Raw genomic sequence first — 15,143 nt, 5'->3', positions numbered from 1 at the left:
CTCTCTCTCTCACTGTCCACTCTGCCTGTCAAAAAAAATTGACTTGAATGACTGCCCAATATTCCATATTATGGTAAAGCCGAAATTCATATTTCCATTCCCTAATGGCTAGACGTGGAGATTGCTTCCGGTTTTTCTGCAATAACTGGTAATTCTGGAATGAATTCTGGTTACTTCATGCCCATCTTTGATTATTCCCTTAAGAAGCAGAATTGTGGATTCGAAGTGTGTAAACATGTGCGAGATTCTTGAAATACACTGTCCAGCTGCTTCCCCACAAGGTCCTGCGCCAGTGTCCTCCTGCCACTTTCTGGAGGAGGGGCAGGGTTAGCATCCATCTGCAGAAGCCGAGAAGTCCAAGAGACTCAGGGCGCTTGGGTAGGGCCGAGCCCTCCTCTTATCATGTGCACATCCTGCAGTTAAAAAGCAGTCACTTAATCGTCCGCTAGCAGTGCCGGCATCCCATATGGTCGCCGGTTCGAGACCCGGCTGCTCCACTTCAGCTCTTGCTCTCTGCTAGGGCCTGGGAAAGCAGTAGAAGATGGCCCAAGTCCTTGGGTCCCTGCACCTGCGTGGGAGACCCGAAAGAAGCTCCTGGTTCCTGGCTTCATATCAGCATAGCTCCAGCCATGGGGCCATTTGGGGAATGAACCAGCAGATGGAAGACCTCTCTTTCCATCTTTCCCTCTCACTGTCTGTAACTTTACCTCTCAAATAAATAAATAAAATCTAAAAAAAAAAAAAAGAAAAAAGCCACACGTACTAAGGACATGAACAACCACTTCTGAGGAGGCAAATTGGCTTTTCACAGTTCGCTGTGCTGTTGCCAGATAATTAAATGACACCTGGAAATTAACTGAGCACTCGGATTTGGTCTTCTAGATATTTCCTTGGGTAGTTTGGGCGAGACGGGGTTTTGAACTGGCATCTGTTGTGCTAATTTTCAGATAACCTTGCAAGGTGAGATTCAGAAATAGAGCTTTATCAACCTCCTGTTTCTGTGCACTTGAGGAGCATTGTTTTATCTGAGCGGCCCATAAGGTTTAACCCTGACCCCCAGCGACGGAATTAGGTCATGTTGTGAATGGAGTTCGACCGTGGAGCCTGGGTTTTATATTTGCAGGGGGCGAAGTGTGTACATTGCAGGCTAGCAGTGGTTTAAGTCTCTGCCCTCCAGGAATATCCTCCTTGGGCAGTGCCTCAGTGGGTTTGGGAAGTGTGTCGTGAACTTTCAACTCACCAAAACCTCCACGGCCCCGGCAGTAAAGTCACTTTAAGTGGCTTCACTAACAGATTTATTTCAAAGTGGTTCCGTTTGGAGGAAGGAAAGAATGAGTCATGCATTATATATACACCAAGATCTGCTCAATAATTCACGAGACCTACACACCGCTGACCGCGGAGACCCAGTTCCTGGCGCTAGAGCCTGCAGGGGCGGGGCTCCAGGGCTGCTCCCCTCTGGGCTTGGGTCCCCAAGCATCTCGACTTGGGGAAACCTGAGAGGATTTCAAAAATGTTGTGAAAAGCGAAATTCAGACACACCTGTATTTGGGCGCGAACAGTTTTGGGAATGCACGCATAGGATTTTTGTAACACATTTTCTGGTAACTTTAGAAAACCCTTTGTAAAGGTGGTCTCCTCCTGCTGTGTGTCCTGTAGCGCACTCTGAGTGGAGCCTGTAGTTGAGAGAAGGGGTCTTGGGGAATTGGGCTCAGAGGACACTCGGGGTGCCCTGTCACCCCAGCAAGCAAAGCAGGAGGGGTGCTACACCAATCTTGCTTTCTCTCTCTCCCTTGGGGCTGCAATTCTGACTTTGAGTTTTAGGCCTGAGCAGTGGATTTGCCAAAGGGTGAGTTAAAAATAGACGCGCGGCCACCTGAGAGCCGCAGCGAACAGGGAAAGGCGGGGTGGCAAGGGGTGGCCGTGGCCGCGGCTCCCCGCCGACCCGCCGGCGTCTGAGGCCTGGGCCGTGAGCTCCGTGGCGCGTCCTGAGCCCACCGGAGCCTCGCCCTCCTCCGGAAAGCACCGCGGCTCCCTCTGGGCACAGTTCTCTGCATGGGGGAGCGGGGGCCGCCTCTTTCCGCCTGCGTGCCTCCGCCTAGGGAAGGGGAGACCGGGCGGGCGCGCTTTGGGGCCGCGGGTGAGCGGTGCCTTTGGCGGTGTGAGCGCCGTGAGCAGCGCCGTGTGGGGAAAAGGGATTGAGGGAGGCTTCAGGATCCCTGCTTCCCCCACACCCCAGTTTTTAACTTAGAACCGTTTCCCTTAAACACCCCTGTAAACGCCTGTTCTGTGCCAACGCCTGAGACCCACCGTTCCTGCCCTGCAGAACATCAGCGACACCACCCCCCCCCCGCGCCCCTCACCCCGGGTTCTGTCACCCCCACCTGCTCCCAGGATGTCGGAGCTGGCTCTGCCTGCACACACGCGTTCTCATCACCATCGTACTGGTCGTCGAGGATTCCATTACACGCACACGTATATGCGTGTGTTTGTGTTCATCTAGATTTGTGTCTGAGCCTCGGGGCCATAGTCCACTAGGTGGCTTAAGCGACATCACTCAGAAATTCAAGGTCAGGCTGCCAGTACATTTGGTGGCTGGTGGGGCCCACTTCTTGGTCTGCAGACTGCCATCTTATTGCTGTGCCCTCACGGAGGGGAGGGGGAAGGCAGAAGGAGGGGGTAAGGGAGAGGGAGAGAGAGGAGGTTGCCATGACTTTTCCCTCATCCTACAAGGGCACTCACCCCTCCCTGGGGAGGCCCTACCCTCCTGAGCTCATCTCAGGGGGGACCTCTCCACCTTGGGAGTGAGGGTTTCAATGTATGAGTGTGGGGAAGACACAAGTGTTTAGTCCATAACATTGTGTGGTTCCCTATGATGAGCCTTTAGGTGGCTTTTAAATTTTTGCTCCCATGTGCAACTCTTTTTTGTGTGCGGTGGTCACTCCCGTACACAAATATATTCCTGTAAGTGGAATAGCAGGGTTGCACGGTATATACATTCCAGCTTTTGCTATGCATCACATACAGTGACATTCTTGTGTGGTATGTGAAAGTGCCTGCCTTCCCAAACCCACACAAACAACGGACATGATCAATCTTTCTTAGCCTTTAGTAAATCAATAAGTGCCTTATCATTGTTTTTCTTGTCATTCCTCTTGTTCTTTAAAAAAAAATTGTCAGCGAATAGATTTAAAAAAAAAAAAGATTTATTCATCTATTTGAAAGGCAGAATGGCAGAGAGAGAGGTCTTTCTTCTGCTGGTTCACTCTCCAAATGGTGGTAATAGCCGGGACTCTGCCAGGCCACAGCCAGGAGCCTGGAACTCCCTCCTGGTCTCCTACATGGGCGGCAGGAGCACAAGTTCTTGGGCCATCATCTGCTGCCTCCCAGGTACATAGAGCAGGGACTGGATGAGAAGTGGAGCAGCTGGGACTTGAACCAGTGCTCCAGTGTGGGGTGCCAGTGTTAGAAGTGGCAACTAACCTGCTGCACCACAATGCTAGCCCCCTCACTCCTTTTATTCTAATTGAGCAGGTTTTAAAATATTTATTGGCAATTTATATCTTCTCTTGGATGATTTATCTTCTACACAGAGGAACTTCAAAAAGCTCATGGAAAATGGAATTAAAGGATAATATGCTTTTTGGATGACCTTTTAGAAGATTCCTCATATATATCTTTTGTCCAACTTTCCATTGAGCTGTCTTTTTCTTATTGATTTTCAAAATCATGCCAAGATATATTTTTTTAATAAAAAAAAGGATGAAGATTAAGATTGAACCCTTCTCTAAAATATATATAAAATCTATATCTTCTGAGAGTCATTCTCCATCCCGTTGGGATGGATGGTTCCAGTAACCCATGGTGCTGGCCTTACTCAGATTTTGGAATGCAGCTTGTCTAATATCTCCTCCTTTGTGGGCCTCAGGTGGGCAGAAGGGACCGCATTCGAGAGCTGGCAGCCGTCCAGAGCCGAGGCTGCCCTGGCTGCAGTGTTTCTCATTAATGGCTCTGCAAGGGGCTGTGATCGTTGCCAGGGTTCTGTCTGCCTGCCCTTGGCACTCCTCTTTGCCTTACTGCTGTGTCAGAATTCTAATGCAGTTGTCCTGGGTCAGTCACGTTAGGTAAGTGATGAGCAGCAGCAGACAAAGAGAATTCACAGGATGCAACATTTAAAATAAAATTTGCTTTTGGCCTGCACCCAGGAGTGGATTTCAAGGGCTGTAAACCACAAGTCTATGTGTGTCAGCAGGGAGGAAACTTTGTGATCTAATAGGAGGCCTGGAAATTGTCTGGAGGGAACGCAGGGATCGTATAGGGGTGACGTAAGATGAACGTGTTGTATCTGGTTTGGGGTTGTCCTGAATCCGTTCACTTGGCCTGAAGTTGCTCCTTGTTCTTCAACAGTTTCACTCCTTGGCCCCCATGTACTACCGGGGATCTGCCGCAGCCGTCATCGTGTATGACATCACCAAGCAGGTAAGGACGGCTCCTCTAGGAGTTGGATACCATTGCCGGCGACTCTGCCGCACAAAGACCAAGGCAGAGTGCCACTGCCTGTCTTGCCAGGAGCCTGGAGTGAGAGGTCATAGTGTGGTGGGCAAGGATAACGAACACCCAGTATTTAAGTGTATTTCACCGAGTCTGTAATGAAGCATCTCAGATTGATCTGCCAAGCCGAGTAAGCAACAGTGAACACGCATCCTAAAACTCGCCTGCGGGAGGCAGGGTCCTGCCCACTAGCACTGCTCTCCAGGACATCAGCTTTTTAAGAAAGGAAAATTATGTTTAAATTCTGTGTGGAGGAGCATGTAGGCCAGGAAGCATGAGGCCAGTGGCCTGAAGGCCATGCACCCTGGATGCGCAGGGCCGCAGCAAGCCCCATACTGGCAAAAGGCCAAGGAAAGGAGAAAGGGCGGGCACACTGTACCCAGGCTTTTAATCCACTTCCAAAGGGGAGTGGCTAATTAACCTGATTGGCTGGTGGGTACACAGGTGTGGCCAGGTAGGGGCATGATGAAGGCATGGTCTTCCAGCTCACAGACCTGATCAATTTTATTCTATATGCCTGCCTACAACAATAGAATTAAAAATATGTTCATTTTGGCACAAAACTATTTGAAATTCATGCAAATTCACGCTTTTTCCGTGAACGTTTTGAAGACCCCTCCTATAATAGAAATGTGTTTTTAGTTACCATGTTGAGGCTCTAGGTTATCCATCACCAGATCATCGCAGTGTTTGGATGACATGTTTTTCCCACTCCTACAATAACTGAATTGTTGGCCCTTTTCTCTGGAATGCTGACTCACTGCACATTAGTGCTATAGTCATCCACCGTTGCTCCCCGTTGTGAGTTCCTGACCACGTCCACTGAACTGTGGTGTCCACTGTGGCCTGTTTGCTGAAGGACAGCTGTGGATGAAGGCCCCAAAGGGAAATGGGACTCGAAATAGCTTTCTTTCCCAGAGGAAGTGTGACCATTACTGAGTCCACTTGTGGTCCTCACGCACATGCAGTCAAGGCTGTAGTTTTAAATCAGTGTTGCTTAAGGAAGAAAGTTACTAATGCGATTTCCTTAACCTCGTTATGTTTTAATTTTAGAAGTGGGTTCTTTTATAGACCACATAAATATTACTTAGCTAATGGTAACTTTGGTGCCTAGGTAGAGTGGTCATATGCTCTTCTACCTGAGTCTTCTACAAGCATCTTTTCTCATTAAATTGTGTTTTGTGTTTCTACTTGGTTGAAATGTTATAGTGATGAGTCTTTTCATAGATTGCTTTACACTTTTTGTGTAGGATTCCTTTCATACCTTGAAGAAATGGGTGAAAGAACTGAAAGAACATGGTCCTGAAAATATTGTGATGGCCATTGCTGGAAACAAATGTGATCTGTCAGATATCAGGTAAGGCACACTTGACAGTTTTGTGTGTCAGTTCCTATCCTGCACCCCGAGTAGCCGTATATAAAGAGATGCGATTTTGTCGCTGTGTCTGCTTTCCGTGTACTAATTGTTTTGGTCATTTACTTGTAGTCAGTGTGGCATTTATTCAGCCAGATTGGAATTCAGAGAAAATGATAGTGAAATGTAAATCTGATGGACTTCAGTGATGAATATTAAAGTCAAATCTCCTTGGGGCCAGTGTTGTGGCTATAGCAGGCATAGCTGCCACCTGTGACAACGACATCCCATCTGGGTGCTGGTTCCTGTCCCAGCTGCTCCACTTTGATCCTGCTCCTTGTTAATGGCCTGGGAAAAGCAGTGGAAGATGACCCAAGCATTGGGGCCGTTGCCACCCACTTGGGAGACCCAGATGAAGCTCCTGGCTCCTGGCTTTGGCCTGACCCAGTGCTGGCTGTTGTGGCCATCTGGGGAGTGAACCAGCAGGTAGAAGATCTCTCTCTCTCTCTCTCCCTCTTTCCTTCTCTCCCTCTCTCCCTCTCTCTTCCTCCCTCTCCTGTTCTCCCTCTCTCCCTTTCTCTCTGTAACTTGTGAGTTTCTAAATAAATCTTTTTAAAAAAATCAAATTTCTTATATGTAAACAGTTCCATCCCTGGCTCTAGTATCTTCTGTCTAGGTTGCTTCATGTTCTTCTGTTGTTATTAATATCCCTAACACAATTTTAGTAACATTTTCTTACAGAAATGGCCATCAGGACTCGTAACACTTTCCATGGCATCCCTGTGTGTTTTAGTTCTAGACTTTAGCTAAGAGATAGTCAAGTGTACACAAGATCACTTTTGTTCCCAGAACTGAAGGTGACACACTGTATAGGGGCACCGTGGCTTCCCTCAGTGACAGTGGATTGTGGAAGTTCCTGTCTCTGGAGAGAGGTTTGTAGAAAGATCCAGGCCACACACATTACGGAGAGTTAGTGATCACTGCATCTAAACTGGTAACCTCGCTGTTTTACTAAATAGGAGAGGTCTTCAGAGAGTTCCTGGAAAATGTGTGTTAGGGGAAAACATGCATGGCTTTTAACATTTTTTGCACCAAAGTAAGCTTATCTTTTAATTTCACTTTCCGTGAACTCTCTGAAGTCCCCTGGTAACTGTTGTAAGGAAGGAGATGGAAGTCCTTTCTTACCCAGAGGGGATACCTTGCAAGTATGGATCCCTAATTTTTCCTATACAGATACCTATGATAAAGTTTATTTTATAAATTATGCAGAGTAAGAGATTAACAAGTAAAAATATAGTAGAACACTTACAGCAATATATGATCATTGAAATTTTTTGAAATTCATGGATTATTTATTTCTAGAATTTTCCATGTAATATTTTTAAGTTGTAGTTGACTGGGGGTAACCAACAGTGAGAAAAATGAAACCACAGATACAGGGAGGAATTATGTAATGAATTTGTGTTGTCTCCATTCCCTTGGTGAATTTAATTTTCAGGAATTCAGCAGTGGATTTTCATGACAATAACAACATTGTGCTTCTGGTTTAAATATGGTTAAACCACAGTTAAATAAACAATGAAAAATTAACAAATTGGTGTTTCTTTGGGATTTCAAAGCTTTTTATCACATGGCGTCAGGTTGGTTTATAATGACAGCCGTAAACACCACTTAATCGTTTGTTTTTCTGGGGATTGGACAAATCTTTAAACTCCCCAGACTTAGTTCAGATGTCTGCCTTCTAATCCTAAAAGAGCTTGCTCAGCTTGTATTTCCAGCAAAATCACTTTAGCCTTTGTCATTGGGAGGGGCCTCTGCTTAGAGGAGGGGCTATCATCTGACACCAGGCTGAGCCCCTGTGTCCTGGGAAATTAGGCTGAAAGTGGTGTAAGCTTGAATGGTATTAGCACTCTTGGTTATCTGGAACTGAAACAGTTGAAATTAATTTCAGGGACATGAGGAAGTTGTTGGAAGGTGCTGGTATTCGCGTGGTAAAAACTGGGCTGTTTTCAACTCTGGCATTTGAAGTATTGGCCTGGGAGTCTCTGTTTCAAGTCTAAAATGCCGGGGAAGGATCCCGACATCATGACCAGGTGCCTGTGGCCTGTGAGGGAATTCGTGCAGTACAAGGTGATGTTTGCACAATAACCATGAGAATGAGAGGGAAAGGCCTTTTAAAAAATATTTTATTTTATTTGAAAGAGAGAAAGATTTTTCATTCACTGTTCACTTCCCAAATGCTCACAAAAGTCAGGACTGGGCCAGACTGAAACCAGGCTGGAACTCCCTCCAGGCCTCCCGTGTGGGTGCAGGGGCCCAGGCACTTGGAGCTTCTTCCACTGCTTTCCCAGGCACATGAGCAGGGAGCTGGATCAGAAGGAACTCCTCCAATGTGGGATGCAGTGGCTTAATCCGCTGCACCACAACTCCGGGCCCGTAACTGTGGAGTTGATTTGTTTTCCTAATGACTAATGCTGAGAAGCTCATCATATGTTTATTGCTGACTTGTTTACCTTCTTTTTATTTTTATTTTTTTAATTTTTTAAAGATTTTTAAAATTTATTTGAAAGAGTTAGAGAGGTAGAGACAGAGAGAGAGGTCTTCCATCAACTGGTTCACTCCCCAGGTGGCCACAAAGGCTGGAGCTTCGGGGATCTGAAGCCAGGAGCCAGGAGCTTCCTCCAGGTCTCCCACATGGGTACAGGGATCCAAGGACTTGGGCCATCTTCTACTGCTTTCCGAGGCCTTGGCAGAGCGCTGGATCGGAAGAGAAGCAGTCAGGACTCAAACCGGCACTCGTATGGGATGCCGGTGCTTCAGGCAAGGGCTTTAACCCACTATGCCACAGCGTTGGCCCCTACCTTCTTTTTAAAAATACCTATTTTGAAAAATGACACATAAGAATTGTACATTTTATGAGGTACAATGTGGTATTTTGATATATATATTTTATACACACACACACGCACACACACAGTGTGTAAAGGATAAAATCAGAATAATTAATCAGTCACTTAAATCAAGTGTTGTTTCTTTGTGTTGGGATGTGTATCTTCTTTGAGAAATGCATTGGCAAGAATACAAATGTACTTCAAAATGTTCATGATTAAGTGAATTAAAAAGAGTTTATGTTGGCACAAAAATGTTAATTTAAATCCATGCATATGAAGGATCTTCAAAAAATTCATGGAAAAATACATATTATGGAAAAGCTGGGAGCTGGCATTGTAACCCAGTGAGTAAAGCCCTTGACCTCACATGGGAGACCTGGAAGAAGCTCTTGGCTCGTGGCTTCAGATTGACCCAGCTCTGGCTGTTGTGGCCATTTGGGGAGAGAACCAGTGGATAGAAGACCTCTCTCTCTGCCTCTCCCTCTCTCTCTCTGTAACTCTGCCTTCCAAATAAATAAATACAACTTTTAAAAAGAAACTGCTTCAAGAAAATAATTGACAATCTAGAATTCTATAGGTAATAAGAATATTTTTCTTTATTAAAAAAAAAAGGTAAGAAAAAACTGTGCGTGGGTTTCAGATTTTTTCGCAGTAAAAAAACCTTACGTTTTAATCTCATTTTTCCATGAACTATTTGAAGGACCCCCCCCCACACACACATGATTTTTATAGATTCTGAATACAAGTTTCTTATTAGAGATATATGATTTGCAAGTGTTCTCTCCCATTCTGTGTTTGTCTCTTCACAATATTTTTTTTTAATATTATTTATTTGAAAGACAAGGTGAGAGAGAGAGAGATCAATCTCCCACTAATTTTAAACTGACTGTTAATGATTTCTAATTTAATTCCATTGAAATCAGAAATATGCTTTCTATGATTTTAATTATTTTGAATGTATTAATGTTAGTTTTATGGCTTAGTGCTTCATATAGTCTGTCTTAGAGAATGTTCCATGTGAGCCTGAGCCTTGTAAGTTTCTAACACATATTTTTATACTCACTGTTCTCCTTTGAGAGAGAGAGAGAGAATCAGCCTAAGGCTGATGGCCTTCTGGACAAGTGTATCTAGATAGAATTTAATTATACTTTGTACTTATATATGTATATATTTTGATTACATTGTTTTCATGACAATTGATATAAATGTTCCATTTATGATAGTGCTCTAAAATTTCATTTAAAATGTTAAAAATTTGACTTAATGCACTACATGATTGTCTATGTGGAAAACCTCAAGAAATAGGTAAAAAAAAAAAAAATTCCCAAAGTAATGACTAATAAGCAAAGTTGGAGGATACAAGGTCAGCACAGAAAATTAATTATATTTCTGTGTAATAACTAGGAGTATGCAAAAACTGAAGTTAAAAACCCAATGTTCTTTATAGTTACTCCAAAGAAAATGAAATATTTAAATATGTACTTAATGAAACATATTTAGAATCTGTATATTGAAAAAGTACAAACTGTTGGGGCCTGCATTGTGGCATTACTGGTTAAGCTGCTGCCTGTGATACAGGTATTCCATATGGGCATGGGTTCAAGTTCTGGCTGCTCTGCTAACATGCCTGAAAAGCAGTGGAAGGTGTCCTGAGTCCTTGGGCCCTTGAATCTACTTGGGAAACCGTGGTGGAGTTGAGGCTCCTGCCTTTGGCCTGGTGCAGCCCCTGCCATTCCGGCCATTTGGGGGAGTGAACCAGAGGGTGGGAGCTTGCTCGCTCTCTCTTTGTCTCTGTCTCTCCCTCTCTATCTGTAACTCTACATTTCCAATAAATAAATAAGTCTTTTAAAAAAAAGTATGAACTGCTATGAAATAAATTGAGTAACAAATAAATGGAGAGACATACTGGGTTCATGAATTGGAAGTCTTAACGTAGTAAAAATGTTCATTATGTCCAGATTGATTTATAGGTTTAAATGTTAAATAGTTTTTTTTTTTTTGTAAAAATAAGCAAAACCATTCTAAAATTTGTATACAAAGTCACAGGCACTAGAATAGCTAAGATGTTAACAGAGAAGAATGTCATAGAAGGAGAAGAATGTAATGGAAGGAATCGTTGTATCCTGAATTAAGTATCGCTGTATAACTTCATTGATCAAGACACTGTGTCATTGACAATGAGATGGGCTTGTGGATCAGAGGAACAGAGTAGAGAACCCAGACATAAATCCACAGAAATGTGCACACTGATTTTTGACAAAGATGCAAACACAATTCAGTGGTGGAAGAATTGCCTTTGTAACAAATGGTGCTAGAATAATTGAACATCCATAGGAGAAACAAAACCAAAACCAAAGCAAACTTCAACCTTATGTAAAAATTAATCTAAAGCAAATCATAGACTTTTATGTGAAATGTTAAAACTGTAAAATTTTTAGGAAAACTCCTAAGAGAACATCTTTAGGATCTGAAGCTAGGCAAAGAGTTCTACTTGACACCAAAAACATGATCCATATAAGGAAAAATTGATAAAGTGGACCTGTTCAAAATTAAAAATGTTTGCTCTGGGCAAGCCCTTATGAAGAGCATGAAGGGCAAGCTATGGATTAGGAGGAAATATTTGCAAACCACACATCTGCAAAGGACTAGAATGTAGACAATATAATGAGCTCTTACAATTTAACACGTAAAAAAAGAAAATGACTATGTGGAAATGGGCAAAATGCATGAACAGACCTTTCACTCAGCAGAATGGGAAGATGGTGAGCCAGGAATACAAAAAGAGGTTCAACATCGTTATCCAACCTGTCAGAATGGCTGAAATAAAAAACAGCAGCAGCACCCAGTGCTGACGAGGATCTAGAAAATTGGGCCATTCCGGTATTGCTGGTGTGAATGTAAAATGGCACAGGCACTATGGAAACCAGTTTGTCTGTTTCTTATAAAACCTATGCAATCATCATATGGCCCGGCAATCACACTCTTGGGCATTTATCCCAGAGAAATGAAAACTTGTGTTCATACAAAACCTGTGCGCTTAATTTATATTAGCCCCAAAGTAGAGTCTTTCCAGATGTCCTTTGACAGGTGGGTATTAAACACAGTGTGGTGTATCCCTACCACGAACCACTGCTCAGCAGCACAGGGAAGCAGATGGCAGAAATGTGCAACTTATTTGAATCTTCAGGGGAACTATGCTGAGTGAATGAAGCCAGGCCCAAAGCTTTCTTGGTACACGATTTCATTCATATTAACAATTTGAAATGAAAGCACTTTAGATATAGAGGGTACAGTAGTGGGGTTATAGTTGGGGCAGTGGAGAGTAGGGAGGTGGAGGGAAGTGGGTGTGGATATAAAAAGGGCAACATACAGCATCCCGTGATGCTGGAACTGCTTGATAACTTGTCTGTGATGATGGACACATGACCTCACACAGGTCACATGCACAGGACACATACACACACAAGTGAACACAGTAAAACTGGGAAAATCTAATCTGAGCAAGATCGAACTGATTGGGTGCTGTGGTGCAATGGGTTAAGCTACCACTTGGGCTCAACACCTCTCATATAAGAGTGCCAACTCAAGTCCCATCTACTCTGTGCTTCTGATCCATCTTCCTGAACACCTGGAAGGCAGCAGATGATGGCCCAAGTACTTTGGTTCCTGCTACCCGTGTGGTAGAACTCTTTAGAGTTCCTGACTCCTGGCTTTGGCCTGGTGTAGCCTTGGCTGTTGCAGGCATTTTGGAAGTGAGTCAGTGATATTTATTCTTTCTCTCTCTTTAAATAAGTAATTCTTTTTCTAAAAAAAGATAGAACATATCAATGTCAATATCCTGTTTGTGAAACTACACTATAAAATGAATATCTTAGTGTTACTTCTTATAACTGCATGTGAATCTGTAGTTATCCCAATAAAAAGTTAAATGAACAAAAAGTTGATTTAGATAAAAATAATAAATAAGTACTAGATGGGTGATATATGTATGTATTATATATGCATATTATATGCTCATAAAGGTACTTCAAAAAGTTTATGGAAAATGGAATTAACAGTTGTTTATTTTGTTTTTTGTTTTAATTTACTTTTTTTTTTTTTTTGACAGGCAGATTGGATAGTGAGAGAGAGAGAGACAGAGAGAGAAAGGTCTTCCTTTTTGCTGTTGGTTCGCCCTCCAATGGCCGCTGTGGCCGGCGCATCTCGCTGATCCGAAGCCAGGAGCCAGGTGCTTCTCCTGGTCTCCCATGCGGGTGCAGGGCCCAAGGACTTGGGCCATCCTCCACTGCACTCCCGGGCCATAGCAGAGAGCTGGCCTGGAAGAGGGGCAACCAGGACAGAATCCGGCACCCCAACCGGGACTAGAACCTGGGGTGCCAGCGCCACAAGGCGGAGGATTAGCCTGTTGAGCCACGGCGCTGGCCAAGAAGGGAATTCTAATTTGCTGGTCTGTGCCCAATGTCTGTGGCTCCTGTGAGACAGGAATAGTCTGGTATGTGAGAGGCCCGAGAACGTGGTGGCCATCTGTGTACTGACACCTGTCTGTGCACAGGAATCAGGCTCTCGTGCAGCCAATGTGCTGCTCCAGATTCTGCCTGCTGCTGTGAATTTTCTGGGGAGTTGGCCGGAGCTCTAAACCCCAGACCTTATTCAGAGCCTGACCTTCTTTTGCTCTAATCTCAAAAGAATTTGCTTCTCTGTAATTCCCAGAACCCTGAATTTGATTTTTTCCATTGGGGATTGTAGAATGACAGTATGAAGATGTGTGTGTGTGTGTGTGCGCGCGTGCGCGCAAAGCAATCTTGTGTAAGCTCGCCAGTCCTTCAGAGGAGTTCTGCCTGGCATACTGTGAGCGTGGCTGAAATAGCCATGGAATGAGCTCTCTCAACCTGGCCCGGCTCGTGGGAGGCATTTAAGTGCAGAAGCGCTTGGCAGCCGGTACGGCCGTTCAGCAGTCAGCATGTTTTCATTCCACGTGTGCTCCACAAGGTGTAGAGGGCTCCACCCCACTCCCCAGATTGAAATGCAGTTGGGAACACCTGGCCAGGTAAAGTCAGGTGCTCTCTAGTTTGGAATTTTTTGACTGTCTTGAACAATTTTTTTTAAAGATTTATTTATTTTATTTGAAAGGCAGAGTTACAGAGAGGTAGAGGTAGAGAGAAAAGCCTTCCATCCACTGGTCCTCTCCCCAATTGGCCACAATAGCCAGAGCTGCACCAATCAAAAGCCAGGAGCCAGGAGCATCTTCTAGGTCTCCCATGTGGGTGCAGGGGCCCAAGGACTTAGGCCGTCCTCTACTACTTTCCCACGCCATAGCAGAGAGCTGGTTTGGAAGTGGAGCAGCCAGGACTCGAACTGGTGCCCATATGGGATGCCAGCACGGTAGCCAGTGGCTTTAACTGCTATGCCGCAGTGCTGGCCCCTTGAACAATTCTTTTTTTGTTTTTAAAGCTTTTATTTAAAGAATGCATTTTTCATAGGTAGAATTTTAGGAATATAGTGGTTCTTTCCCCCATACCCACCCTCCCACCCCGACTCTTGTCCCACCTCCTACTCCCTCTCCCATCTCCTTCTACATTATGGTTCATTTTTAGTTAAATTTTATATACAGAGGACCAACTGTATGTTAAGTACAGATTTCAACAGTTTGTACACACACACACACACACACAACATATAGGCTTCCTGGTCTGGCTGAAAGACCTGTGAGAGCATTTCAGGCATGGAATGCTAAGACTTTGCGGCAAAAAATGTCCTACACTAAGGATCTCTGTGAGACCCCAGTGGAAAGAAGGGGCCATCAAAGAAGGATGTACTCTTCTCTGAAGGGAGGAGAACTTCCACTTTGCTTATGGCTGTGTCCAAATACTGATGGAATCTGTGGTCACAAAAGGCTTCTATAGCCTTGGCAGCTCATGGGAAAAGCCTCTGGTGCTCACTGACGTCATAAATAGGAGTGTTAATTGTTAAAGGAACAATGGAAGTCACTGTGCACTTACTCCCCATATAGGACCTCTGCCCTTAATGAGTTATACTATGAGAATTAACGGTAAAACTTATCTTCAAACAGTACTTTGTACTTCATGTGTCTGTGTGGGTGCAAACTGTTGAAATCTTTACTTAGTATAGAGTTGATCTTCTGTATATAAAGATATTAAAAATGAAGCTTAATGAAGAATGGGATGGGAGAGGGAGTAGGAGGTGGGACAGGATGGGGGGTAGGAGGGCAGGTATGGGGGGAAGAACCGCTATATTCCTAAAGCTGTACCTGTGAAATTTATACTTATTAAACAAAAGCTTTCTATTTAAAAAACCTCTGCTCAAATTGTCATGAAATAGAGCAGTTT

General features: G+C 44.2%; 1 protein-coding gene across 1 annotated transcript in view; it reads left to right on the top strand.

Annotated features, from left to right (window-relative positions):
* RAB31 (RAB31, member RAS oncogene family) overlaps window positions 1-15,143 on the top strand; it is a 128,798-nt gene that overhangs the window by 81,555 nt on the left and 32,100 nt on the right. Inside the window, exons 4-5 of the mRNA XM_062201356.1 lie at window positions 4,408-4,479; window positions 5,802-5,908. Of these exons, the coding sequence (XP_062057340.1) occupies window positions 4,408-4,479; window positions 5,802-5,908 (179 nt within the window). The remainder of the gene's footprint in view (window positions 1-4,407; window positions 4,480-5,801; window positions 5,909-15,143) is intronic.

Source organism: Lepus europaeus, chromosome 9 (assembly GCF_033115175.1).
Source record: "Lepus europaeus isolate LE1 chromosome 9, mLepTim1.pri, whole genome shotgun sequence".
Classification (NCBI taxonomy): Eukaryota; Metazoa; Chordata; class Mammalia; order Lagomorpha; family Leporidae; genus Lepus; species Lepus europaeus.
This window is presented reverse-complemented; position numbering and strand designations above follow the sequence as displayed.